Source organism: Malaclemys terrapin, chromosome 3 (assembly GCF_027887155.1).
Source record: "Malaclemys terrapin pileata isolate rMalTer1 chromosome 3, rMalTer1.hap1, whole genome shotgun sequence".
Lineage (NCBI taxonomy): Eukaryota > Metazoa > Chordata > Testudines > Emydidae > Malaclemys > Malaclemys terrapin.
In genome coordinates this window covers 203,560,867-203,586,289 of record NC_071507.1, presented here as the reverse complement: position 1 = coordinate 203,586,289, position 25,423 = coordinate 203,560,867, and the positions used below count along the sequence as shown (strand labels likewise).

The 25,423-nt window shown below is 53.1% G+C and overlaps 1 protein-coding gene across 2 annotated transcripts in view; it reads left to right on the top strand.

The window, feature by feature from the left end:
- Positions 1 to 25,217, top strand: part of LOC128834350 (bifunctional epoxide hydrolase 2-like) — a 102,118-nt gene extending 76,901 nt beyond the window's left edge. For both annotated transcript variants that reach the window (XM_054022982.1, XM_054022983.1), the window contains exons 13-19: positions 9,970 to 10,044; positions 12,399 to 12,444; positions 13,983 to 14,085; positions 14,500 to 14,569; positions 16,955 to 17,035; positions 17,552 to 17,610; positions 24,118 to 25,217. In XM_054022982.1, coding sequence (XP_053878957.1) covers positions 9,970 to 10,044; positions 12,399 to 12,444; positions 13,983 to 14,085; positions 14,500 to 14,569; positions 16,955 to 17,035; positions 17,552 to 17,610; positions 24,118 to 24,202 — 519 coding nt within the window. In that variant the 3' untranslated portion in view covers positions 24,203 to 25,217. The remainder of the gene's footprint in view (positions 1 to 9,969; positions 10,045 to 12,398; positions 12,445 to 13,982; positions 14,086 to 14,499; positions 14,570 to 16,954; positions 17,036 to 17,551; positions 17,611 to 24,117) is intronic.
- Positions 25,218 to 25,423: the final 206 nt, after the last annotated feature.

The following is a 25,423-nucleotide window of genomic DNA, read 5'->3' as shown; positions in this document are numbered from 1 at the left end:
GAATTCCGCCCTGGCCTCGCATATTCCCTTCGCACTTTGTCTTTGAAATGATAATTAGGCAGATGGCCCCTCCATGTGTTTTCAGCCCAAGAGGCAGAGCTGGGCTTTGCTTGTCACGCTTGGCAGGCAGGTGAGGAGATAAAGAAAGAACAGAGGGACTTTCTGGTGCTTTCAAGATAGGAAGACGCTCCTGCCCTTTGAGCAAAGAGGCCTTGGCAGAGGGAATGAAAGGGGATGTTCTGAGCTCTGCTGCATAGGGCCTTGGAGAATAAGGAATTGAAGGGGCCAGGGAGCCAGGGATGGATTTTAAGAGGGGCTAGATGCAGGCATAGTATTGATTCTCACAGCAGAGCGCGGTGGCTGGGTGGGGAGATTATAGTCCAACCTCCAGGAAAATAAGGAGTGAGGAGCTATGGGAAAACGTTGGGGGAAGAAGGGGAGGCTCTGAATCCGAAGCGGAGTGATGGCTGGGCCTGGAAGTTCCCGTCCGGGGATGTGACTGACCTGTCATTAGTTTGGAGCTGCTTTGCTGACCAGGGGTTTTAAACTGGGTCTTTCTAGTGTGAGATCTACACAAAGCAGCAGCCAGGCTGCGTAGGCCCCCAGTTTGAACCCAACCCCCCCCCCCCCCCCGAATCCTATTAAATGCTGTGGGGTTGAGTCGTCTTTCTGAGCTAGGCAAATGAAGCCGTGTGCTATACATGGTGGGTGTTTCCTTCCGGGTGAGTCTGGGAGCTTCTCTTCACTTTGCCCAAATGTCCGAGACCACATTCACAAGCGGAGTGTGGAACTTGCATCCCGGCTGCCTCTGCACAAGCAAACGGGACAACTGCACAGGCAGAGGCGTAACGAAGCATCTGAATGCGCATTTGCACCTGGCCTGACTCCGTGCACGGACACAGGCGCGCTTTTCGGATCATACAAATAGAAGGCCGTTCCCCAGGCAGGAGTTTGGAACAGCAGTGAACGGTATGGTCGTAAATACCCCAGGACGGACGCGTGGTGTAATGAAACAGCCTTTAACCACACGCCCAAACAAGCGTTCCGTACCTGGCTCTAGGAGCCGCGTCAGGCATCCTCTGGCTTTATAATTCAAGACAAACCTTCATCTTTAAAGCTCACCCCTCTGGCAGGGAACAGCCCCCCGAGCCAGCTAGCAAGGTGTAATCTTTCTCAACGTGCGCTGTTCTAGCCCGACAAATCCCAGGTTTGAGCGGAAATCACAGCTTTGCCTTAACCGCCAGTTTATTAAACTCCATCAACACGCTGTCTTCATCTGGAAGTTAAATCTCCATATCCCACTGAAACCCATTTATCTTCTCAGCTCCTTTCTCCGCCCTTTCACCTGCGTGACGCCAAATTGGATAGGGCACCGCGGATCCAGACACAGCAGTATTTCTGTCGTCTGCTTTTTTTCAAATGGGGGGGGGGAGCAGTCTGTTCAGCATCCTGTGGTGCAATGCCCCCCCCATCCCCCACTACATGTCCTGATATTTTACTGTTAGGATCTGGTCACCCTAGGAGGGGGTGAGCAGGGACACCATGAAGGGCATGTCCTGAGAGCGAGTTGATGATCACCAGCTAATGGGAATTGCATTTACACTTCAGCCTCTGTATGTGGTTTCTGGGTGGGTGGGTCAGAGCATCAATTTCTTTTGAAGGCAGTTTCCAATCTGGATGGGTAGAGAACGTACTTTGAAGTCTGTTCCTGCCAGACAGTGACCGGAATTAATAGCGATGCAAGGAGGCTGGTGAACCAGCGCTTTCCCTTTGAGATGGTTGGGAGTGAATTTGTTTTATTAGTGCTCATGAAAAAGACAGATTGATGATGCTGGCCAGACTCAGGTGTAGCACAAACCTTTTACACAGCTCGGTTAGTGCACCCCAATCCTGTCCCCCGCCCCCCCCCCCCTTTCCATTCCAGTCCTGAGCCTAGCACTGCATTCAGTCAGGCTACATACTGCAGTGTGTTTGAATGGGCGTAGCTGGGGCCTGGAATGAGCTCCACCAAATGTTGATTTGCTGGGAGTTAAGCCCCGATTGCAGCTGGAGACGTTGAGTGGGAAGCGGTTGGTATGGGATCTGTTCTGAGGACGAAAGGAAGTTTGGGGGTTCGAGGGTGTTCAGCATGGCTCACCCACTGCAAAACTTTGTTACAAAAGTGAGGACGGGGAGATCTGTCTTCGCTGCAGTGAGTGCAGGCTCTTACCCGGGGGTGCCCCCTAACCACCTTCCCCTCCCCACACATATCCCTCTCCCGCGAGTGTCATGGTTCTTTCTGAGTAACAGCCGTGTTAGTCTGTATCCGCAAAAAGAAGAACAGGAGTACTTGTGGCACCTTAGAGACTAACAAATTTATTAGAGCATAAGCTTTCGTGGACTACAGCCCACTTCTTCGGATGCATATAGAATGGAACATATAATGAGGAGATATATATACACACATACAGAGAGCATAAACAGGTGGGAGTTGTCTTACCAACTCTGAGAGGCCAATTAATTAAGAGAAAGAAAAAAAAAAAAAAAAAAAAAAAAAACTTTTGAAGTGATAATCAAGCTAGCCGAGTACAGACAGTGTGATAAGAAGTGTGAGAGTACTTACAAGGGGAGATAGTCAACGTTTGTAATGGCTCAGCCATTCCCAGTCCTTATTCAAACCGGAGTTGATTGTGTCTAGTTTGCATATCAATTCTAGCTCTGTAGTCTCTCTTTGGAGTCTGTTTTTGAAGTTTTTCTGTTGTAATATAGCCACCCGCAGGTCTGTCACTGAATGACCAGACAGGTTAAAGTGTTCTCCCACTGGTTTTTGAGTATTTTGATTCCTGATGTCAGATTTGTGTCCATTAATTCTTTTGCGTAGAGACTGTCCGGTTTGGCCAATGTACATGGCAGAGGGGCATTGCTGGCACATGATGGCATAGATCACATTGGTAGATGTGCAGGTGAACGAGCCCCTGATGGTATGGCTGATGTGATTAGGTCCTATGATGATGTCACTTGAATAGATATGTGGACAGAGTTGGCATCGGGGTTTGTTACAAGGATAGGTTCCTGGGTTAGTGGTTTTGTTCAGTGATGTGTGGTTGCTGGTGAGTATTTGCTTTAGGTTGGGGGGTTGTCTGTAAGCGAGGACAGGTCTGTCTCCCAAGATCTGTGAGAGTAAAGGATCATCTTTCAGGATAGGTTGTAGATCTCTGATGATGCGCTGGAGAGGTTTTAGTTGGGGGCTGAAGGTGACAGCTAGTGGTGTTCTGTTATTTTCTTTGTTGGGCCTGTCTTGTAGGAGGTGACTTCTGGGTACTCGTCTGGCTCTGTCAATCTGTTTTTTCACTTCAGCAGGTGGGTATTGTAGTTTTAAGAATGCTTGATAGAGATCTTGTAGGTGCTTGTCTCTATCCGAGGGATTGGAGCAAATGCGGTTATATCTTAGAGCTTGGCTGTAGACAATGGATCGTGTGGTGTGTCCTGGATGGAAGCTGGAGGCATGTAGGTAAGTGTAGCGGTCAGTAGGTTTCCGGTATAGGGTGGTATTGATGTGACCATCGCTTGGGTACCCGCATGGCCCCACAATATGCCAACATTTTTATGGCTGACTTAGAACAACGCTTCCTTAGCTCTCGTCCCCTAACGCCCCTACTCTACTTGCGCTACATTGATGACATCTTCATCATCTGGACCCATGGAAAAGAAGCCCTTGAGGAATTTCACCATGATTTCAATAATTTCCATCCCACCATCAACCTCAGCCTAGATCAATCCACACAAGCGGTCCATTTCCTGGACACTACTGTGCTAATAAGCGATGGTCACATCAATACCACCCTATACCGGAAACCTACTGACCGCTACACTTACCTACATGCCTCCAGCTTCCATCCAGGACACACCACACGATCCATTGTCTACAGCCAAGCTCTAAGATATAACCGCATTTGCTCCAATCCCTCGGATAGAGACAAGCACCTACAAGATCTCTATCAAGCATTCTTAAAACTACAATACCCACCTGCTGAAGTGAAAAAACAGATTGACAGAGCCAGACGAGTACCCAGAAGTCACCTCCTACAAGACAGGCCCAACAAAGAAAATAACAGAACACCACTAGCTGTCACCTTCAGCCCCCAACTAAAACCTCTCCAGCGCATCATCAGAGATCTACAACCTATCCTGAAAGATGATCCTTTACTCTCACAGATCTTGGGAGACAGACCTGTCCTCGCTTACAGACAACCCCCCAACCTAAAGCAAATACTCACCAGCAACCACACATCACTGAACAAAACCACTAACCCAGGAACCTATCCTTGTAACAAACCCCGATGCCAACTCTGTCCACATATCTATTCAAGTGACATCATCATAGGACCTAATCACATCAGCCATACCATCAGGGGCTCGTTCACCTGCACATCTACCAATGTGATCTATGCCATCATGTGCCAGCAATGCCCCTCTGCCATGTACATTGGCCAAACCGGACAGTCTCTACGCAAAAGAATTAATGGACACAAATCTGACATCAGGAATCAAAATACTCAAAAACCAGTGGGAGAACACTTTAACCTGTCTGGTCATTCAGTGACAGACCTGCGGGTGGCTATATTACAACAGAAAAACTTCAAAAACAGACTCCAAAGAGAGACTACAGAGCTAGAATTGATATGCAAACTAGACACAATCAACTCCGGTTTGAATAAGGACTGGGAATGGCTGAGCCATTACAAACGTTGACTATCTCCCCTTGTAAGTACTCTCACACTTCTTATCACACTGTCTGTACTCGGCTAGCTTGATTATCACTTCAAAAGTTTTTTTTTTTTTTTTCTTTTTTTTTTCTTTCTCTTAATTAATTGGCCTCTCAGAGTTGGTAAGACAACTCCCACCTGTTTATGCTCTCTGTATGTGTGTATATATATCTCCTCATTATATGTTCCATTCTATATGCATCCGAAGAAGTGGGCTGTAGTCCACGAAAGCTTATGCTCTAATAAATTTGTTAGTCTCTAAGGTGCCACAAGTACTCCTGTTCTTCTTTTTATGGTTCTTTCTGCTCGGGCTAGCTGGTCCCGTTGGAGGTGTGGGGTGGAACCTATGTCCCGCTTTCACTTGGGCTGGTAGCCCAGGGCGCAGGCTAAACCACTCGGTGCTGATAGTCCTCCAGGGCCTTCCCACAATTCCCCCTGTGTGCCCAGCAGGCCAGGCGAGGTCTCCCACAGTTCAGTGGGGAAGAATCATAGAGCGGCGCAGTTTGCTGCAGCACAGAAACACATGGGCTGCGCCCCCAGAAGTCCTAGCGACACACGTGGGGGAGCACAGCCCCAGTGGGTGGCAGGAACTTGAGCAGGGCTTTGCGGGGTGGCTGCACGCCCTGGGCTTGGCTGACTGCTGAGGGGGGAGAGCGGGAGCAACTGGCATTTAACTAGAAAGCAAAACCTCAAAAGGGGCCTGATGCAGCCTCAGGAAATGCAGTGTCAGCTTCTCCGCTTCAAATTAATATGCGCATATGTTACTTGTTCCCCTCTGATAGGCTCATTTAGACTCCCCACGCTTGCAGTGAAGGACACATGGCAAAGTCATTGCAGAGTGAGGTTTTCTCTAGCTCCGTTCTTACTCGTAGCAAGGCCAGAAGGGGCCGTTGGGACCGTCTGGTCTGCCCTCCTGGCTGTCACAGGCCAGAGAACTCCCAGCGGTCTAGGAGCTGAACATCTGGATATTCAAGGAAGTGCAGGATCGCCTGGCAGTGTGTGCTGCCGTTTCTGCCCGGTGGCTGTGGCGCATGTCATAGAATCATAGAAGAGACCTCCGGAGGTATCTAGTCCAACCCCTGCTCAAAGCAGGACCAACCCCAACTAAATCATCCCAGCCAGGGCTTTATCGATATCCCAGTTCAACTAGTATCAGTCTCTGGGAGGTGAAAGGCACCTAGATACTAGGGGGCTGGGTAGCAGTACAAACCCCTAGAACAGCCCAGGGCTTCAGGGCCATTGAGGTAATCCCTCCAGATCCAGGGTAAATAGGATTTCTGAATGCAGGTGCCATAATTACAGGGCTCGCTGTCCCTCTCCCCTCTCTGGTCTCTCCAAATGCACCTCCCCGCTGCCAGGCCTTGGGTCTTTACCTCTCCTGGGATGGAATCCTGCAGTTCTCCACTCAGACCAGGCCCTGGGGCACAGAGTCCCTGTGGTTCACTGTACTTAGCCAGCAAGTTCAGCCCCTGCACTTCTTCCCTGAGGACATCTGTGACCAACAGCAAATAGAGTGACCAGACCCGGGATTAAACCAAAGAATCGTTTAATCTTAACAGTAGGAGCAAAGCTAATGGAAGTGTAAAAGGATTGTAAAGCACTGATGGTCTGTACCACCTGGAGGCTTATCATGCTGAGGTGTGCCTTGGAAGGCAGCCCCCCAGCGGGTGTCTGTTCCCTCAAACAATAGAGCCCCCTCCCTAGAGAGAGTAAGTTTTAGCCAACCTGTAATCCTTTGTCTTCTCCTCCAAGGCTCTTTTGCCCAAAGCTAGCTGTGCACATTGTCCCCTGTAGAGGGCACTGCTGCACCAACATCTGTAAATACACCACACACCTGCCACATATCCCTGTGTACTGCCCTGACACTTGGGGTGAGTTACATGGACTCTGGCCGCTAGGCCGCACTACCCCACCTGCGAGTGGGGAGCTATATGGACTCTGGCCATTGGGCCACACTCCTCCAATGCTGGGAGCAATTTATGTGGACTCTGGCCGTTAGGTCACGCTACCCCGAACAAGGGGTGATTTCATGGAGGGATTGGGCCACCCACAGAGGGGTGGGCACGTGAACTTGGGAGTGGCGAGGTTCCGACACCCCATCCCACCCCTGCCACAAAGGGCCGGTGTGGTGCCAGGCCTGCCACAGAGGTTCATAGGAGATGTGGCTGTTGGCAGATGTAGCTGGGCTCCCGGTGGACAGGGCATGTCCGAGTTACATGGGAAGAGGGATCCATCGGCGACAGCTGATACTGGCTCTGAGAAAACCAATCCGTTCCAGGGTGCGGATGGCTTTCTTGCAGATGGGAACCGATAGCTGAGCGTTTCCGTGCGTGTAAACGGCGCCATGAAGCCCTGTTGGCGGAGGGACCGTCCCTCAGATTAGATGTAAACCCAAGGCACTTGTAGTTATCAAAGATCTCACAGTGCTTTTCCCAACAGCAAAGCAGTTAACCCGTTTGCCCTGGGCAAACTCCACGCTGGGTAATTGCGTTCTGCCTCCCAGAATTTCCGGATTCTTCGTGTCCCACCGCGATTCAGTGCATTGGTGCTGCCTCATTCCATCCCAGCGCTGGCTACGTTTCGGTGCGGGGCGAAATGATTCCGATCCAAGTGGCTTATACAACAGTAAAGTTCCTCTTGTGGGAATTCAGTGTAGTAGACAGCCTGTGGAGGATGCTCCAGGCCACCCCCGAATCTCTCACTAGAGAGAAGTACATAGTGGTGAGTAATACATGTTTGGAGACACATGATGTAAAATTGTGAAGTGCTTTGAGATCTACTGATGAAAACCCCTTTATAAGAGCTGGTATTGCTATTTATCGTTTGTTGTTAGCACTTAGATAGTGGCTCTCTCTTAGACTCGCAGAATGAACATCAATCCACGCCACCCCCATCCCCCCAGTGAGGTAGATGTTACTGTATTTTTTTACCCTATGGTCCATCCTGTGGGAGGTAGATAATGAAACCTTGAGTCCCACTGAAATAACGTGACCCCGTCCATCCGTTACATTGAGTCAGAAGAACATGACATCCAGAAACGCCAGGCTGCAGGGTACCACAACCAGGGCTGGCTTTAGCAAGTGCGGGACCCGATTCGTGGGGCTTGTATTCACTGGGCGGCGCTCCGAGTCTTTGGCAGCACTTCGGCGGCGGGTCCTTCACTCGGTCCGGGTCTTCGATGGCACTGAAGGACCCACCACCGAAGACCTGGAGCGAGTGACGGACCCGCCGCCGAACTGCCGCCGAAGATCCGGTGCGCCGCCGGGTGAGTAAAAATTAAAAAGGCCACTGGGCGTGGGGCCCTCTTAGTCCCAGGGCCGGAATTGGGGGAATCGGCCTAAAGCCGGCCCTGACCACAACGTCAAGAATTGAACCTGGCCGGTGTCTCCTGCAGCCTAAAAAACCCTGACATGCTTAGCACCGCTCAGTGCACAGCAGAAAGAATCCGACACTTCGGTTGCTTCCCCTCCCTGAGGCCCTGCCCCTTGGCCAAGCCAGAGCTGGGCTGGGGAGCCCGGGCCCCTCCATCTGCCCAGGGTGGGGGACCCGAGAGCAGCCCCTGGGTCTGCGACTCCCCACAGCTGCTCGGGCTCCCCGGGCCGCTCGTACCTGGGCTAGGCTCCAGCTTCCTGCCTGGCCGGGGGGCAGGGCCTCAGGGGGAAGAGGAGGGGCCCCTGGCGAAAAGTGGACGGGCCACACCTATACACTTTCAAAAGTGGGAGGGCCATGGCCCCTTGGCCCCCCCCATTCCGGGACCTCTGCCTCTCGGCTCTGCGAAATATGGTGAGAAATGTGGGGTGTGGCCTGCGCATGCAGCTTTCTCTCTTTCCCCCTCTCTCTGGGAGGCTTTAAAATTAGGGGGTTTTTTGGTATGAAAAGCAACATTCTCGTCTTTCCCCAGGAGTCGCTCACAACTGCAGTCTCCTCCTCCCCCCATCACAGCTTGTCCCTGCAGGGCAGGACAGAACCAAACCCCTCGGTGCGTTTAACCCTCTCCTCCCCTGTTCTCAGTGATGTGAAGCCACTGCACATGTGACTCCAAACTGGGCTTGGTAGACAAGACGCCTGCCAGCCCGATGCATTATCAGCCCTGGTGGAGCTGTGGGGAACCTGCAAAAAAAATCACCCAGCCCCAAAGCTGATTAATCTTCCCCCTTCTCTCTTCTTCTAAGAGCATTTGGCTTTTCCCCAAATGAATTCTTCTTTTAATAGGTGCTTCATTGTAATTGACAGCTGGAGTGAGTGAAAGCAGAACTGAAATGCAAACAGGGCCATTCAATTCGTTCCGGCCGACAGCTCGGGCTCGTCAGCAAATAGCCAGCCCAGAAAGCCGGTGACCAGGACTATTGACTGGCTTCTGCACGGTCTTAAGATAAAGTGTCTTTAAATGTCACAGCGCCTCATATCTTTAGGGTGCCAGTTCACAGCCCACCTGTGTTGGTGGCAGGAAGGGGATTGCTAATGTGTTATTGGAGCCTTTCACTCTTTAGGTCACCAGCTGGGTTGCAGCTCACCTGGATGGTCACCAGAAGTTTTCACATCTGACGTCTGCTCAATAGCCCCCCCATTAAATGAGTTGGGGCGGGGGGGTGGGGGTCTCAGTCTAGTCCCCAGCGGCTGGGTGTGTATGTTACAAAACTGCTGTCATGTCTGGCACCGTTGCTGGCATTCTCGCTGATCTCCTCCAGTGGGCCAAGCAAAGGACTCGGAGCCAGGACTCCTGGGTGCTGTTTCCTACTTGACCTCTGATTTGCTGCGGGACTTCACTTCTCTCCCCATCCGTTCTCAGGAGAAGTCCCTGTGAAGTGGGCGCGTCACCTATTTTGCCCTGGGGGAAGGAGGGGGTGAGACCGTTTGTAGGGAGCGGTGGAGGTCCCTGGACCAGCGACACTGTGGACTGTTGTGCTGCGCTGTGCCATGTACCCATTTCACATAGGTCACTGAACAGCTGTCTGGGCTGGGTTCCAGCTGCGGGACTAGAGATAAAAGGCCCCTGAGCTCTCCAGCCCCCTGACATGGGAGATCGGGATTCTCCTAACGTAGCGTTTTGTTGCCTTTTGAAATGTCACCATCTTAGCTGTGCTGATAACGAACGAAACGCCCCATTCCCGGGAAACCGGTGCCGTGTTACCCCACAGGCCTCTTCCCGCCAAGCCGCCCGCCAGCACTCTGGGTCCTCTTTGGAGAGAGCTGTTGAAAGCGGCTGCTGCTGTTTCTCTTTCAGGGTGTTGCTGAGCTCGAGCTGGAGAAGGACCTGAGCAGAACGTTTAGGATCATGATCCGATCCATCAGGAAGGAGGTAGGGGCGGGGCATGCGGCTGGGTAGGGCGGGGCTTTGTGTGATCTTTATCCCATAGCTGGGGTCTGAAGGAGGAGAAGCAGAGGCTGATGATCCGGCCCCAGCCTGGATTAACTCTCTGCTCCCATCTCTCTCACCTGGGGAGGCCGGAAATTCCGGGGGGAAGGGTTTGGCATCAAGACTCAGCTGGAAGTTTTGCCAACTGTTGCAACCCCCGACTCCGCTATCTGCCACTCCACCCAACGGTGATGGGCCCGCTGGATGCTTGGAGAAGAATGTTGGTATTTAGATCATCGGTAGGTTTCAGAGTTAACGCACTCTGGTGAGATGAACAGGGTGTTAGTTCACACCTTTCTTGGAGACAATAATTTAGGCTGTCTCCAGATTCAACCAGGGCACTGCCTTACATCCATTTCACATTCGGAGGACCGTGTTCTCACTAGTAAGGGCTTGGGATGTCCTTTAAGGAAACTCGCTCCAATTCTGCCCCAGGCTGTTGTGGCTGGGGTGGACTCGGTGGAGGGCACGGGGCCTTAAGCATACGGCACAACCTGAACACTCTCCAGGGGTTACATCGAGTCTCTTTATCTCGGAGCACAATACAAATAGCGTCATTAACCTAGAACAGAGGCAGTAAATATTTATCAGCAGCTTCAGGGCAAAAACCCTTAAGAGAGCGTTGTAATTTAAACAAACTCCAAGTCTGGAAGGCAGAAGATTCATAGTTTAGGCTTTTTTTAATCCCAGCCCAGCTACAACTCACTGTGTAGCCTGAGGCGAGTTACCTGACTGCAGTTTGCCCTTTGCCATCATTAACGCAGGAATAATGATAGTGATCTAATATCTAGCGTAAATCCGGGGGGGGTGGGGCGAGGGGGAGCCACATGCTGGAAGCAGGGACGTCTGGCCCATCGCTGCAGTTCTTTGGCTTGGCTTCCAGGCCTTTGCAGAGCCAATGGAGTACTAGTCCCGTCCCGGGAGAGTCCAGGGAGTGAGATCAGCCTGGGAATTGAACCAACTCTCTTGCATGCCCCTGGGGCATCGGGGGTCAGGCGTCAAGTAATGAATGTTTGCTGTCCCTGCGAAGAGCGAGTGCTCCAGCAGCAGCGTGGGGCACTCGGGGCCTGCTCGCAAGTGGCTGGGATTCTCCCTCGCCCCAGACACAGCGTCTCACGCTGCTTGGGGCTGGCTGGATTAGAGCTCTCTGCAGTGTCTGCTCTGAGCCAGCCGGGCGAGCGAGCAAAGCCCTGGGCAGGACTGGGCATGGTCTGGATAGGACTGGGCCAGGTCCTAAAATCCAAGCAGCCTCATTACATAGAGCACCAGCCCCCGTGTGCTCGGTGCAAATCCTGCGCTGCTTTGGTCTGTCGGCTCCTGGCTTTGGAAGGCCCCAACAAGCCCCTTCCCCGGGCGCTCTGGGGGCTGCGCTCGGTAGCAGAGCACAAAGGAGGCCCAGTGCTGCTGTGGGCCACAAAAGCGCCTTCGTATGGAGCTTTGGGGAACCATTCCACAGCCGGGCCTGCCCCTTCCCTGCAGCCACCCCGCAACGCCGAGTCGGCCCAGGGGAGCCATTCCCTGAACGGCTGGGCAGTTAACCAATAACGGTACATTTCCAGGCTCGTTAGCTTCCTGTCCATGTCCTGGTAGGAGATGAAGCCAACGGCTTTAACGAGGAGCAAGGCTGCGTACTCTGGCCTCTGCGTGGAATGTGTCATGGAATCGAATCGTGCCTTCGCTGGGGAAAAGAGCTGGAAAAAGAGCTGTTGGGATTTTTCTGCCCTAGTAAATGTCGAGACAAGCTGAACAGAGCCCCATATTTAATGTCAGCCTGTCGGGGGGGGCGGAGCAGTCCTGCATCCTCCCTGTGGCCCCGCCTACTCCCAGCATGCCTCCCGTGCTCACCTATGAGTCACAGTCTGGCCCGTAGAACTGCAGGAGCCAGAGATGTGGGGTCAGAGTCCTGAGGCAGGATTGTTCCTACACCACGTTCCCTAGGGCCAGTATGGAGCATACCAGCACTGCGGCGCCCACCCCTCCCCGGAGAGACTATTCCACAGGCAGATCCGTCTCGCTGTCCCCGGAGCTTTTCCCAACTGTCGTGAATTTCACCCCATTGCTCTGTAGCCTCTTGGGTCACTTCAACTATTTATTGTCCTGTTCTCGTGCCCCCCCTTCTCCCTCGCACCTTGATGACTGCTCAGCCAAGCTAGATGTGCGTCGCGTTTTTAATCCAACCCCCTACGTCAGTCCCCGGTGCCACGTGATTGCTCCCATGGCTTTTCTCTGAGTTCCCCTCTGGCCGGCTGCCCTGGGAGTTAATCACGTCCCGTTAATTAGAGCTGCTTCCCTTGCAGGACCAGCTGCCTGTTCCACTCAACGCCACCAGCGTCCGGGAGCGAGGTAAGGGTGCGAAATGGCCCAGATGGGAAGGGATTTGTCGCTCTCCAAATGTGAACAGACCCGACTTCACAAGCAACCCTACAATAACAAAGGATCGGGTTGCTCGCGAGGGTTGGGCTGCGCACACAGGTATGTTATTGTAGGGTTGTTCATTGGACGAAAGGAAGTCCCGGGCCACGACAGAAGGGGATGGAGGAGAGAGAAAGGGTGTAAAAGGGATGGATAGAAAGAAGCATTGAATTGTCCCATAATAGTGCAACCCTACAATAACACCCCAGCGTGTGCAGCCCAAGGCTTGGGAGAGACCCTGCCATAACAAACTGGTCCGTGTGCTTGCAGGGAGGAGAGAGGCTGCTATTAAGAAAGAAATCTCTTTTCTTTGCAAGCTGCTCTGGGTAGATCATGCACTAGGCGAGGGTGGGTGCAGTGAAATAGGAGCCATTCTGAGAAACATCCTTGATGCTGTCCCTTTCAGTAGAGGCTGGGCAGCAGGAGGGACGCCTCGGCCAGTGGGATGGCGTGGAGCGGCTGCATGTTAACCAGAGCCCCTGAAACTCCTGTCTCCCTCCTTGGGTTTCTTCCCTTTCTTGCAAATCCACTTACGCAGCGCGTTCTAATCAAATCACCCACCGATGCACGCTGCCGAAAGGCGCTGTCAATAGCAGCAGCGATAAGCATTCGTTGCGCAGCTCCAGCTGGAGGCACGCACCCTGCAAAAACCTCCAGGAGAGCTGGAGGGGTGGCCTATGCACAGGGCTGCAGGGTTCTACTCCGGGCACTGAGGGCCGGTCCAAAGGAGAAAGATGCTCTGGTAGGACTTGAAGTTGGCTTCGAAACCAGCCTAGAGCGAACCTTGGTGTGGATTTCAGTGTGAACAGCTGATCTGGGTTTAGCTGGACCAGTTTCACTGTATTGGTTTAACGTCACGCTGTGAGTTCTACCAGTGCCGTGTTCTCGTCTAGACACGCCCGGGCTGCATGTGACCCTGGGTACGGATACGTTCTATGAAAGCGGGGTGGTGGGTGGAGTGAGTTTGTCAGGCCTGTTAGGCGCTGCTGTCACAGCCCAGGGAACCCTTTGTCAGCCGGCACCATTGGGCCTCTGTCCCATTGCCCCTGTAGCCGTTGGACTGAACATCACAAGCTCTGGTGCATAAAGTCGAGGCACCTAAATCCACATTTAAGTGCCTAAATAACCGGTGTTGCCGTCACGGGCACTGAGCACCCTCAGTGGGAGCTGCCGCTGCCAAGCGCCTCTGGAGAGGAGGCCGCTCCCATAGCTGCTTAAATGAGGAGCCTGAACTCCTGGGCCGGCATGAAACTCACACGCCATCCACCCATCATCACCGGGCTCCCCCGTCTCAGCCTAAATCCCATTCACAGAGCAGCACCCGGGGAGAGAGGGTGGGTGCAGGGAGTCTGCAGAGGCCCTTTGCAAGCCCTTAGTCCTTTGTTGGGGCCATGGATTCGGGGTCATTTGCAGCTGATCCTTCCCACGATGTTGCCTATCAGATGTTCTCACCCTCTCTCTCTCGGCAGGAGGGCTTCTGGTTGGCATGTCAGAAGACCCACCTCCAAGCCAGATCCTAGCGGGAGCGGATCTCCAGTACTTCATCCAGCAGTTTAAAAAGTCTGGCTTCAGGTAAAAGCAAAGCTAAAGAACGAAGCAAGAGTCTGGTGCTGGAGGTAACGTCGGCTCTGCCTGGGATATTCCCAGAGATGTTGTTACAAGGCCTTTGGCTGTTTCATTTGCAAACAAACCACTCCCCCCTCCTTCCCTCCCCCCCCCCGGCATGGGGCTCTTGAGACTCTCCCCACAGCTTGGAGGCAGGCGTGCGGTGCTGGTGCCCATGTGGAGCCTAAGATGAGCCATAGAAAGCCCAGCTAAGAGGGCGGGGGGGTCTGCCCTGGGATCGCAAGGAAATACCAACTCAGCCAAAATCTCGGCCCCTGGTTCAGCTGCACCTCCCCAAGGAATGCAGCACCCGAGAACTTCTCGGGGATCCCAGTGACGATTTAAGCCCCTCCCCCCTTTCTCTCTCTGTCTCGCCCTTAGGAGACCATTGAACTGGTACCGGAACATGCGAGCCAACTGGCTGTGGAGCCTGTCTGCAAAAGACAGGAAGGTGAGAGCGGCTCCTGTCACTCGGCAGCTGTCTCTGGGCTCGGATCTCAGAGCAGGGGCAGGAGCTAGGTTAGCGTTCTCCAGCCCGAACCCTGGGCCGCTCGCAGATGAGGGAACGTGCCGAGAGCAGCCCGCGGTGCCTTCGTTCCCTGGAGCAGAAGGAACAGTCGCTTGGGAACAGGCACTAGGCTCATCTGTCCTCCCCTAGGCTCGCGGGCGCGTCGTGATCCGGCATCTGGAATGTCTGTTCTCTGCCAGAGGCAACGTGTTGGCGAAGGGCAGGGTGTCCTTCGTGGTACCCCCATGTGGGAGCCTGGCCTGGGGACCCTGTGGGGCTGTGGGTTGTCCCACAGTTGGGATTGACACACACCCACTCAGTACATCCCACGGAGTGAACTGGCAACTGGTCCCTTCTCAGCCTGTAGTAACATTGTGCCTATTCCCCCAGGGCCTCCTTTCCACGCAAGAGAGGAAAAGTTTCTGGAGGGCAGGAGTATGGGGCTGTGGAGGGCTGAAATCCCTGTCACCCGGAGTCAACCACCCTCCGCTGGCCAGGGGCGGGGCGGGGTGATCTAATAGGTCTGCCTCAGCTCTGTCTTCCGTGGGAGAACGGCACCTTTGGAAGGTTCCGGACTTAGGGCCAGATTTGTACGGGTATTGTGCAGCCTGCTCTAGGTGCCTAAATCCCTTTAAGAGTCTGCCTGCCCACCCCAGCAGGATTTGAACACAGTCCCACAACTCGCTTTCAGCGGTGGCCAAACTGCCCTGCCATGGTACCTGGTGTTGTCCTGCCCCTTCTTGCTTGTCCTTATTCTCCATGCCGGAACGTGGGGTCAGTGCGGCTGTGCTCAGAAGAACAGGAATTGGCACTCACGCTGTTCTCTGCCTCCGGAGATCTCAAACTGCGTTACAGAGCTGGGGAAACTGAGGCACGGAGAAGTGAGGTGGCATGACCAAGATCACACTGCAGGCCAGTGGGCTGGACAGCAGTTCTGAGCTCTAACCACTGAACCATGCTGCCTTCGCAAGAGGGCAGCACCGCCCCCCAAAGGGCATTGAGCGGTTAACCAACTGGCTGGAGCAATCAATGCGATGCTCAGACGTGCGTTGGCTCTGTGACCTCGCTTCACTTTCAGTCTCGGCGAATATAAACGAGAACTCTTGGGCCAGTGGGTGGCCTCCAGCCTAGGGCACTTCCTCCGCTGCAGCTGAGCTGGGGGACTGATTGACTGGGCCCTGATTGATATTAGACAGCGGTCACGTTGCAGCCGCTCTCTCTCGCCCCCAGGGCACGTCCCTCTGGGGCTCTGGTCTCGCTTGCACTGTCCCCTCCCTGCTCTCTTTGGGTCAGCGGCTACCCTGGGGAATTCAGAGAAGAGGGACAGAGAAGGCTCATTAGATCCCATCTACTCCATCCGTCCAGCTGTTTTCTCAGGGCTGGTTGACGCAGGAGGTCAGACTGGTTGGTCAGCCTGGGCTCAGATCTAGGAATGATCGTTTGGGGCCAGTGCAGAATTGCTCTCTACAGTCTGTTCGCTGGTGCTCTGGCTGGGACGGCCACAGTCCTCGGACAGGCATAAGTTGTCCTAACTGGGGCAGGTCGAAAGGGCTCCTCTCGAGTGCCCTTGTACCTCCGGATGGGCGAGCGTCCCCGAGTGATTTCCCGCACAGAAACGCAGAAACGCCTGCCGAGGGGATTCAGCCTGTAGCTCTCCATCGTGGGCGGTGGGTATCGAAGGTCAGGGGAGTCTAAGCCTCCCCTAGCCCAGGTTGTGGCCCCACCCACGCTCCCTCTCTCCCCTGAAGCCAGTGAGGGCTCAGCTCCAGCTGGCAGCCCAGAGCTCGGGGCTTCGACCTGCCAGTAGCCTGGGGGTCGGGCCGGGGCTGGGGTCAGGCCGGGGCTCGGTCTGGCCAAGGGGTCGGGGCAGGTGGGCCGGGGCTCCTCCATCTACAGGGGTGCGGGCGGTTGGGGCTCTGGTAGGCAGGAGGCAGGGCCTCGGGCAGAAGGGGTGGGGCTATGGGACGAGCCTCCCCGAAGGGGGGATCTCGTGCTGCCCATGCTGTCCATACACTGGATAAACGGGTTGAAATTCAAGTGTGGTTATCTGCCAAGGAGCAATTGCAACAAGCCGTGAGGCTCCCCGTCTCCAGAGGTGTCATGTGCACTGTTGTGCGTGGCCTTTGGGCAGCGCATCATCACCTGGTGGGGGTGTCTACGCAGCCCCCGCCCACCCCGCTCCCATGGATTCTACATGAGTCTGCTCCACTCCGCACCGATGGGAACGGCTAGTGATCGCTACCCCGCTGGGCAAGGAGACTGTTTACAGAGCGGATGTGATCTTGGGGGGGGGTCTCATTTCCTAGCCCTGTCTTTATCCCCCTGCAGATCCTGGTCCCGGCTTTGATGGTTACTGCTGGGAAGGACTTTGTTCTCCATCCTAATCTGAGTAAAGGCATGGAGGAGTGGGTAAGTGATCAGCATTATCCACCCCATGGCGTCCCGGTTACCCGGCGGCCAGGGATATCCAGTGTCATTGGGCTGACGTTGGTTCCCTCGGACTCCATCCCAACTGAATGCATCCCTCGTAAGTGGCTCGTGCTTCACATGTGAAGCAACTGTGGGGAGTTCCCAGTAGCAGGAGGGTCTCGGACCAGCCGCCTTGACTAACGAGCTACGTAAATCCCACAAGCTGTGCCTGCCGAAGGGCGATCAAACCTCATGCTTTAGGCCACGTGCAGGGGTCAGGGTGAAATGCTCTTCTAGCCAGGTATAGCACCACACGCCCGGGCCGGGGAGCTGACCTTCCTCTCAAGCGTCAGGAATTGTCCAGCGCCGGGTTCATGGTGCCAGGCTCGATGGGGCTGATCCCATATGGCAGGTCCTAAGCAGCCACCTTTTCTAAAGGCCTCTGTACCTTTGAGAGGCCCGGCAGCGTCTTTGGAGTGAAACGGGGTCTCACTGTTCTTGTGCATCTCTCTCCAGATTCCCCAGCTGAGCCGGGGCCACATTGAAGAGTGCGGACACTGGACTCAGATGGAAAGGTACCGCGTGCACCGCGGGGGCGGGTTGGCTGGCGTTGAAAGCCCTGTCGTCGTCAGCCACTGGGGACCTGACTAAGCGCTGCTTGGCAGCCAGCTCGTGCTCCGGTGCCCTGGCCGCACGGAGTGAGCTTTTAGCAAGTCGAAATGTGCGCGGCGAGGGAGTGGGGCGCCGCGGCCGGCGTTTGCTAAAGGCTCGGCTGGGTCAGCACTGCAAGCCAAGCTGCTAAGGGCAGGGAGCTCTTGTGCCTGGGCCGGGAACTGATTTGCCCACAGGGATCACCACGGATTATCTCCCCCACAGCCCCCGCCCGATGCTGAAGCCTTGTGCAATTAGCTACATGGCTTAAAGAACAGGAGTACTTGTGGCACCTTAGAGCTTATGCTCAAATAAATGTGTTAGTCTCTAAGGTGCCACAAGTACTCCTGTTCTTTCTGCGGATACAGACTAACACGGCTGCTACTCTGAACCTGTCTAAATGGCTTAGTGACTTTTAACGCTTCCTCTGAAGCTCCAGTACTGGCCTGTGCTGGAGGGACCAGACCGAATGGCTCATGGCAGATCACTGCACATTTGACTCTGATTTTCAGTGGGCCGAGCGCCCCCAGCTCCCATTGACTTCAGAGGGAGCCAGGGTGGCTCAGCACCTCCCTGAATTGGGCCAATACATATACGCATAACCCAGCCTACCTGGATGGCAGCATTACCGCCCGGGGCCACGACGCGGCTCCTGATTCGTCTTCATCCCATAGCCCAGCCCAAGAATTCAGAGGGGCTACCCCAGTGGCTCTCAAACGTTTGTACTGGTGCCCCCTTTCACACAGCAAGACTCTGAGTGCGACCCCCCCTTTATAAATTAAAACCACTTTTTTATATATTTAGCACCAGTATAAATGCTGGAGGCAAAGCAGGGTTTGGGGTGGAGGCTGACAGCTCGCGACCCCCCCGTGTAATAACCTCACGCCCCCCTGAGGGGTCCCGACCCCCAGTTTGAGACCCCCTGGGCCACCCCCTCCCAGCCAGCTGCTGCAGCGCTTGCTCAGGCAAAATCCCCCAGTGGGGTCAGTGGAGATTCGGTCTGCATGGGGACTGTTGGGATACGACCCCAAACGCCTGTCCCACCACCAGCTAACGAGAGAGTTAATTACAGCCCCAGTCGTGCCGCACGGGGAGATCCCCGGGATCCCCGGCAGCTCGTGTGCCGTCCGAGCATCCCCGCGTTACTGCGCTGCAGCCTCCCAGCTTGTCCTCCGGCAGCTGGCAATGGTGTACAGAACCGGGCGATCCAGCCCGTTGGGGGGTGTGAGCTCTGTTAAACCAGCCTCATTCGCTTAGCCCATGTCATCCGCTGGCCATTATTTAACACAAGGAATTAGCAGAGAAAAGGAGCCGAAGATGAGCTGGGCCGGGAGGGATCGTCTCACGAGAACAGAGGAGAACAGCTAAGTGTGCGCGGCTGAGAGGCCATTACCGGCAGCATCTCCAGGGCACTCGAGGGGGAAGGGAACTGTGGATGGTGAGGCAAGCGGGCCTGAGCCGGAGTCATGGGGGGTAGTTAGGAAAAGGCAAAGTTAGTCAAAGTTCAACCTATATGGTCCTTATAGGGCCTCTTTTGCCGGAGTGTCTGAGCACCCCAGTCGGGAGCATTGTGAAGTGGTGGATGCTCCGGCCCCAGGGAGTTCAGACAGTCATTGAAGTACTAATGCTTATCAAAAGGGCTGTGTCACTATTTAATGTATCCTCATCTACACCCAGGGTCTCTAGTTCTCTTCCCTCTATGGCCAGGCCTCAGTTTCCAGGGGAGGCAGGTCCTAGCCTGCGCCCCAAACCCAGTACATTTTCCCCAGCAGGTGCTGGTCTTTTCTTCTGCCCCTGCCCATTTCTGGCCCTCTTTTCCCCTAGGCTCTGCTTCAGAGTGCATCCTTCCTCATCCAGCCGCATCCTTCTCCCCCCCGGCAAGGGACTGGGTCTGATTTATGTAGGCCCAGACACCCCCCACCCCGATATATATATATATATATATATATATATACACACACACACACACACACAAACACACCGTTCCAGCAGTCTCTGAGAGGTCTGGATAATTTGAGTCAGCTGCTTTTTTTCTTCTCTCCCTCCCCCCATGTGACACTTCACTCTGTCACACACATGTTTATCTTCACACACCCCTGGGAGGGAGGGCGTCACTAGTATCTCCATTTTACAGATGGGGAAACCGAGGCACAGCAAGGCTAAGTGACTTGCCCAAGGTCACACAGGCAGTCAGAGTTGAGCTGAACTGTAAGAAGTGCCAACCTTATCGCCACCTCTCCCTTCCCCTTCCACAAGAGCAGCGAGTTCTTTCTTCCCCTTAGCTGTCGCTGACTTCTAGCAGGACAATGCAGGTATTTGAAAGGGCCTGGCCCAAGCAAATAGAGACCCACAATGGGGTGGGGGGAGGGATAATGAAAGAAGGCTCCGCCCTTTCTTTAAATTAAACCTTCTTCATCTCATTGGAAAGGAAACGACACAGCTGAGATTCCTTTACACCTGCCCATCAGCCAGGGGGTGAAACCACCCCCCAGGTCTCTGCAAGTCTCCGTTCTATTTCGGTCCTGTAGTTCAGCCCCACAGAATGGATCCATCCTCCCAAATTACCCACATACCCCTTCTTCATGCCCCCAAATCTCCTCTGCACCTGAGAGAGAGAGAGAGCACTTCATCATCTCCAGAGAGGCTTCTTGGGAAATAACCCCCCACGGACGGCTCGTCCATGACTCCTGGAATTCACTCACGGCTCTGCCTGGATGTCAGAGAAGGTGTAAAACAGCAGCTAGACGGAAAGGCAGTTAAGTCAGCAGGAGCAATTGGATCTCTGCAAAGTGCATGTGTAATATGATCAATGCTAACGGCTGATGGATGAATCTCTGCAGCGCTGCTTGAATCAGACTCGATTTCTGCTGGTTTACAAGATATATAAAATCTCATCAACTACATTGCAAGGCGGAATATTCTCCTGGCTTTACAGGTCTGAATGCCAGTGTTAAGAGTGCCGAGTGCGGTAAAGGACGGAGTCGTTACACTCCAAAGGCTGGAGAGAGATCAGTGCTGAATAATGTTACGGGTGCTGAGAGAAAGTAACAGAACAGACTCACATCTCTCTCGGCGGGCCCCGGCTGCCTGCGGAGCGGGTTTGTAATGGAAACGGCTCCTCAGCCAGAACTACACTGTAGCATTTTGTATTAAACCGTGTAATCATTTGTATGTGAGGTTAGAGGGCCTGATCCAAAGCCGAATGGAGCGCCTCCCATTGCCAGGCCCAGAGAGCACTGATGGTGCAGGGGAAGGAGGTTAAGCAGAGATCACCTTGAAAAGAACCAGCAGAGGGTTCGTAAGCTGCCTGCATGGCTGTTGGAACGGCTTGAAGAACTTCCTCCGTTTCCCTTTCCCTCTCCCTCCCGGCGGTTTGAATTATTGTGCCAGGGGATCTAAACACTCCCTACATTTGGGGAGAGTTTGGATCCCATCTGATTTTCTCAGCTGGTCTCACTGGGCCTGATTTGTCTTCTCAGCCCTGTTTGGTGGAAAGCTGGGGTAACTCCATTCAAGTCAAGGCAGTTCCACTGGGATACAGGAGAGAATTGGGCCCATAAGTATTATGTGATGGAGCATCGCTAAAGAGTTACAGCATCACCCAGCGTTTTTCTCTTTCAAAGACTAATTAGTCTCTGCTCCCAACACCCCGGGTGATAGACATTATCATCTTCATTCCACAGAGAAGGCAGCGGAGGCAAAGAGATTAATTGGCTTGCGTCGAGCCCCACACGGGTCACTGGCAGAGGTCTAGTCATGTTAGAACTCAAGGTTTCCTGGCTCCTTCTCCTATGCTCAGACCAATGGATTTCAGTTCTATAGGCTCTCATGCACCCATGTGGAGTATCACACCTCGGTATGCTCGTATAGTTCACCAAAGCCCAAGCGCTGCACTGGAACGTGATTTTTTTCAAGTGTTCAGGTTGATTGCAAAACCAGGTTTCCTCACATAAGACAAAGTTTGAGTTCCTCGTTCAGGATGACACCCCGATCCTGATGAACTTCTGAAACAAAGCTGGGCTTGAGTCATTCACTGGCCAACCAACATCTGCACCATCTCCTTGGGTGAAAACTCGCTTCTTCCTCAGTGGTCGAATAACTCAGAATGGATGTTTTCAAAACTTAAATGGTTCCATGGCTGTTTAATGTGACTACATCTGATTTATTTTGTCTCTTTCTCTCGCTCTAGCAGAAGTGCCTCATGTGGCAAACTTACCACCTGTTTGCAGTTTAGTGGCTTCTGCCGGTTTCAACTTCGTTCATGTCCCGGGGGGGAGGGCTGCTTATTGAATTGTGGATGTAGCAGATAATTAGACACCTTCTTTCTCTCTTTCTCAGTCCTGCTACTGAACTTGGCACCTTTCACCCAAAGACCTCCATGTGCTTTACAACACTAGCTCGTCAACCCTCACTGGCACCTTCTTCGCCATCCTCTGTTGATCAGGCCCCCCTGGGGTGGAGTGGGATGGTGTAGCTGCTCAGCAGTGCTGCTATACCAGGCAGCATTGTAGGGTGGGAAATGAAGAATCCTGTATCCAAGGGGAATTTCAGGGAGGCAGAAGGGAATCACCCACACTGGAATTTGTTGCTTTCCTCTGATGTTGGCCACGGCTGGACAAGGTGGGCTGATTTGATCTGTCTTGGGTGTTTCTGCAGCACCTCTCACCATGGTATCTGGGCACCAACCCATTCAGGCAAATGTTCTGCTTCTCTTTGCGTGAATCATGGGTGTCTCCAAAAGGGGGTGGTCAGAACCTAGGAGCCTTCAACACCCAGTTCACTGACCTATTTTTGACAACCACAGGGGCTGTGACCATCTTACTGGCCTTTCTTCTCCTTGAAGAAAAATCACAGCCCAAGCTTCCCCCCACATACCGGCTGAGGTAACTGTGCCCCATTGCCAGGCATCGCCAGAGCCGAGCCCACCACCCTCGTGTCTGTCAATGCATGTGTCCATTTCCCACCCTTGGATAAAATATCAAGTATCTGCGTGGATGGGAACAAAACGAGATTGGCTCATACCAAGAAGGCGACAGTAGGCGCTGACAAGTAGGTCTTCCCCTTTGAAGCTGTCTAGCAGGGTTGTGTGGGCTGATCCATTGGCGTGCTATGGATTTGTTGGTGGATTGATGCAGACCCCCTCCCAGGAACATTCCCACTTGGATGTGTGGGAACAAAGGTCAGTGAGTTAATGCTGACCTGTATTTCTCTACTGGGAAAAAGCCAGCTGATGGATTCATATCACAGGCTGAGGAAATACTTTCCAGGCCAGCAGTAACTCAGGAGGATGTTAAACAGCAGCCCCTAATATTAGACATTTTAAATTAGCAGCTCCAGATAACTTGCGTCCAAGAGTTTTAGAAGAGCTGGCCAAGGAGTGATCTGGTGTCACAACTGGGATATGGGTGGCCTGCCTAGCGGCTAGAACCAGGGGTCAGGGCTAGTGGTCGGAGCAGAAGTAGGGCCTAATAGTTGGAACAGGAGTCAGGGGTCAGAGCTGGCATCAGAAACCAAGAGTCAAGTTGAAGATTGGAACCAGAGTCAGGGATCAGGAGTCTAGCTGGAGATCGTAGCTGGTGGTGGGGATCAGGAATCAAGCCAAGGTTTAGAGCCAGGTCCAATGCAGGGAATAAGAGAGGACTATGTTGTAGCAGAAGACTGGGTACCACCAACTTGCACAGACAGCTTCCTGGAACTCCCTCCATGCTTAAATAGTGCACCTGAACCAATCAGAAGTCGTTGAGAGATGCTACCAATCAGGTCATCTGTGGGTGGCACTTCCTGTGGGCCTTAGTCTCCCAGGGTTTATAGTGCATTGATTGCAGCTCTGTCATGACTGCCATGTGGTGACATAGATGCTTCAGTTACCCAGAGCCCGGCAGTTCTAGGTTCTAGCCTGAGTCCCTACAGTCTGGGCCATTAGTGTTGATTTTTTTTAACAAGTTGTCATAACTCCCCGGGTATTTAAAAAGGGTGAACGGGATGATTTTGTCCAACTCATTTTTTGACGAGATTACAAGTTTGGTTGATACAAGTGGGAGTGTTGATGTAATTGACTTCATAGGGCATGGGACTTGGGACAATGTTTTGATTGAAAAATTAGAACAATAAAATAATTAACATTCTATTTAGTCAAAAAGGCATTTTGGGGTCAAATTCTCAGCTTCTTCTAATTGGCAGCCTGCATTTTCCCCATGTTAATGCCACCTCGTTACCACCAGTTAATAATAAAATGTATCATTTTCTTCTAAACTTTTCGTGGGAAATAACATTGCCCAACAGCAAAGCAGCACAGGCTGTGAGCAGTCTCCCTAGGAAATGGATGGAAGCCTAATTCCTTGGGCCAGAGAAAGCTGGGCCGGAGAAAGCCCAGTAAGGAGCAGTCCGAGCTTAATGCAGTGTGTGTGTGTTGTTGTTTTGTTTTGTTTCAGGCCAGCTGCTCTGAATAAGATCCTCATCAACTGGCTGGAGGATGTTCATGACAATTCTTTGCTGCAGAAGGTTTCAAAACTCTGAGTTTGCCCTTGGAAGATTCCAGCCTCCAACTTCCTGCTTGCTGCTTGTGTGTCGGTGTGGGCCCTGCCAGTATCACACACCTGATAAGCTGGGTTTTGCCTCTGGGTTTTGGTTTTCAAGCTAGTCACTGGGAAAGGGGGGGTAGCCGGGGCTCAGCTAGCCACATCAAGCCGGATAACTGCCTTTCTTTGCACTGGCGTGGGAATGCAAGCGTCTCAGCGAGGGATTGTAGCATCACGCTCTGATTTGGGGCAGTTCTCCTGCATGTGTTGTGATGCAAGACACCGACGTTTCCTAGGAAATGAGGAGGCCAAATCGAAGTCTCAAAGCTGCAGGGAGCAGTAAACCGAGCGTCGTCGTCTACTTAGCAAATAATGTAAACTGCAGAAAAATAGAATGGGGGGAAAATTCCCTGGCTAGGAAGCGGCTGAACATTTCAAGCTAGGATACAGGGGTTAGAGGGGACGGGTGACTTCCCAAGTGCCTCCTGCATCTACAGCTGATTCCGTTATTAATGATACTGAGCCACTCATCTGAAACCCTGTGAATATTTTGTAGGGTTAAGCGTCCACCTCTGGCATTCAAACTCGCCGCTCTGGGTTTGGTTTGGCTCGGCCCCCAAACCAGAAAGGCCTGTTTTCTAGTTCAGACACGGCCAATAACTTTGCGATAAGAGGTGAGTGGAGGAGTTTTTGTCCCATGAAAGCAGTTAGTGCCCCCTGCTGTCCACTGTTCAGATTGGAGACCAGTGATGTCAGTTCTGACCTGGCCTCGTGCCCAAACCTTAAACCTGGCCAGCAGCTAGTCAAGCCCTAAGCACTGCCTTGCTTGTGACCAGGGTTTATTTTCATTGCGATTGAGGCTTTTGTTGTCAGTTTAAGCTGTACATTGAGGGTTTAATACGGGGTTTGCAGGATACTAATAGCTCTTCTATGCTGCTTTGAAAACTTGCTTCTGCTTTTGTTATTTCAAGCATCTTTTGTAAACCAGCAACCAAAATAAATCCCAGAATTGATCTCATGGCATCCAGTGTTCTTCCAGGTGGCGCCTGGTTATGTTCATGCTGGTGGAGATTCTTTGTAAGGCATGTTTGCGGTGCATTGTCACCCCTGAGTGCTTTTGGAAGTGGGGTTAGCAGTGGAACCAGATGGATAACCCCACAGATCCTGAGACATCCTTTTTAGAAGGGAGCGGGCTGAGCAGGCTGGCGGCATAAGATCA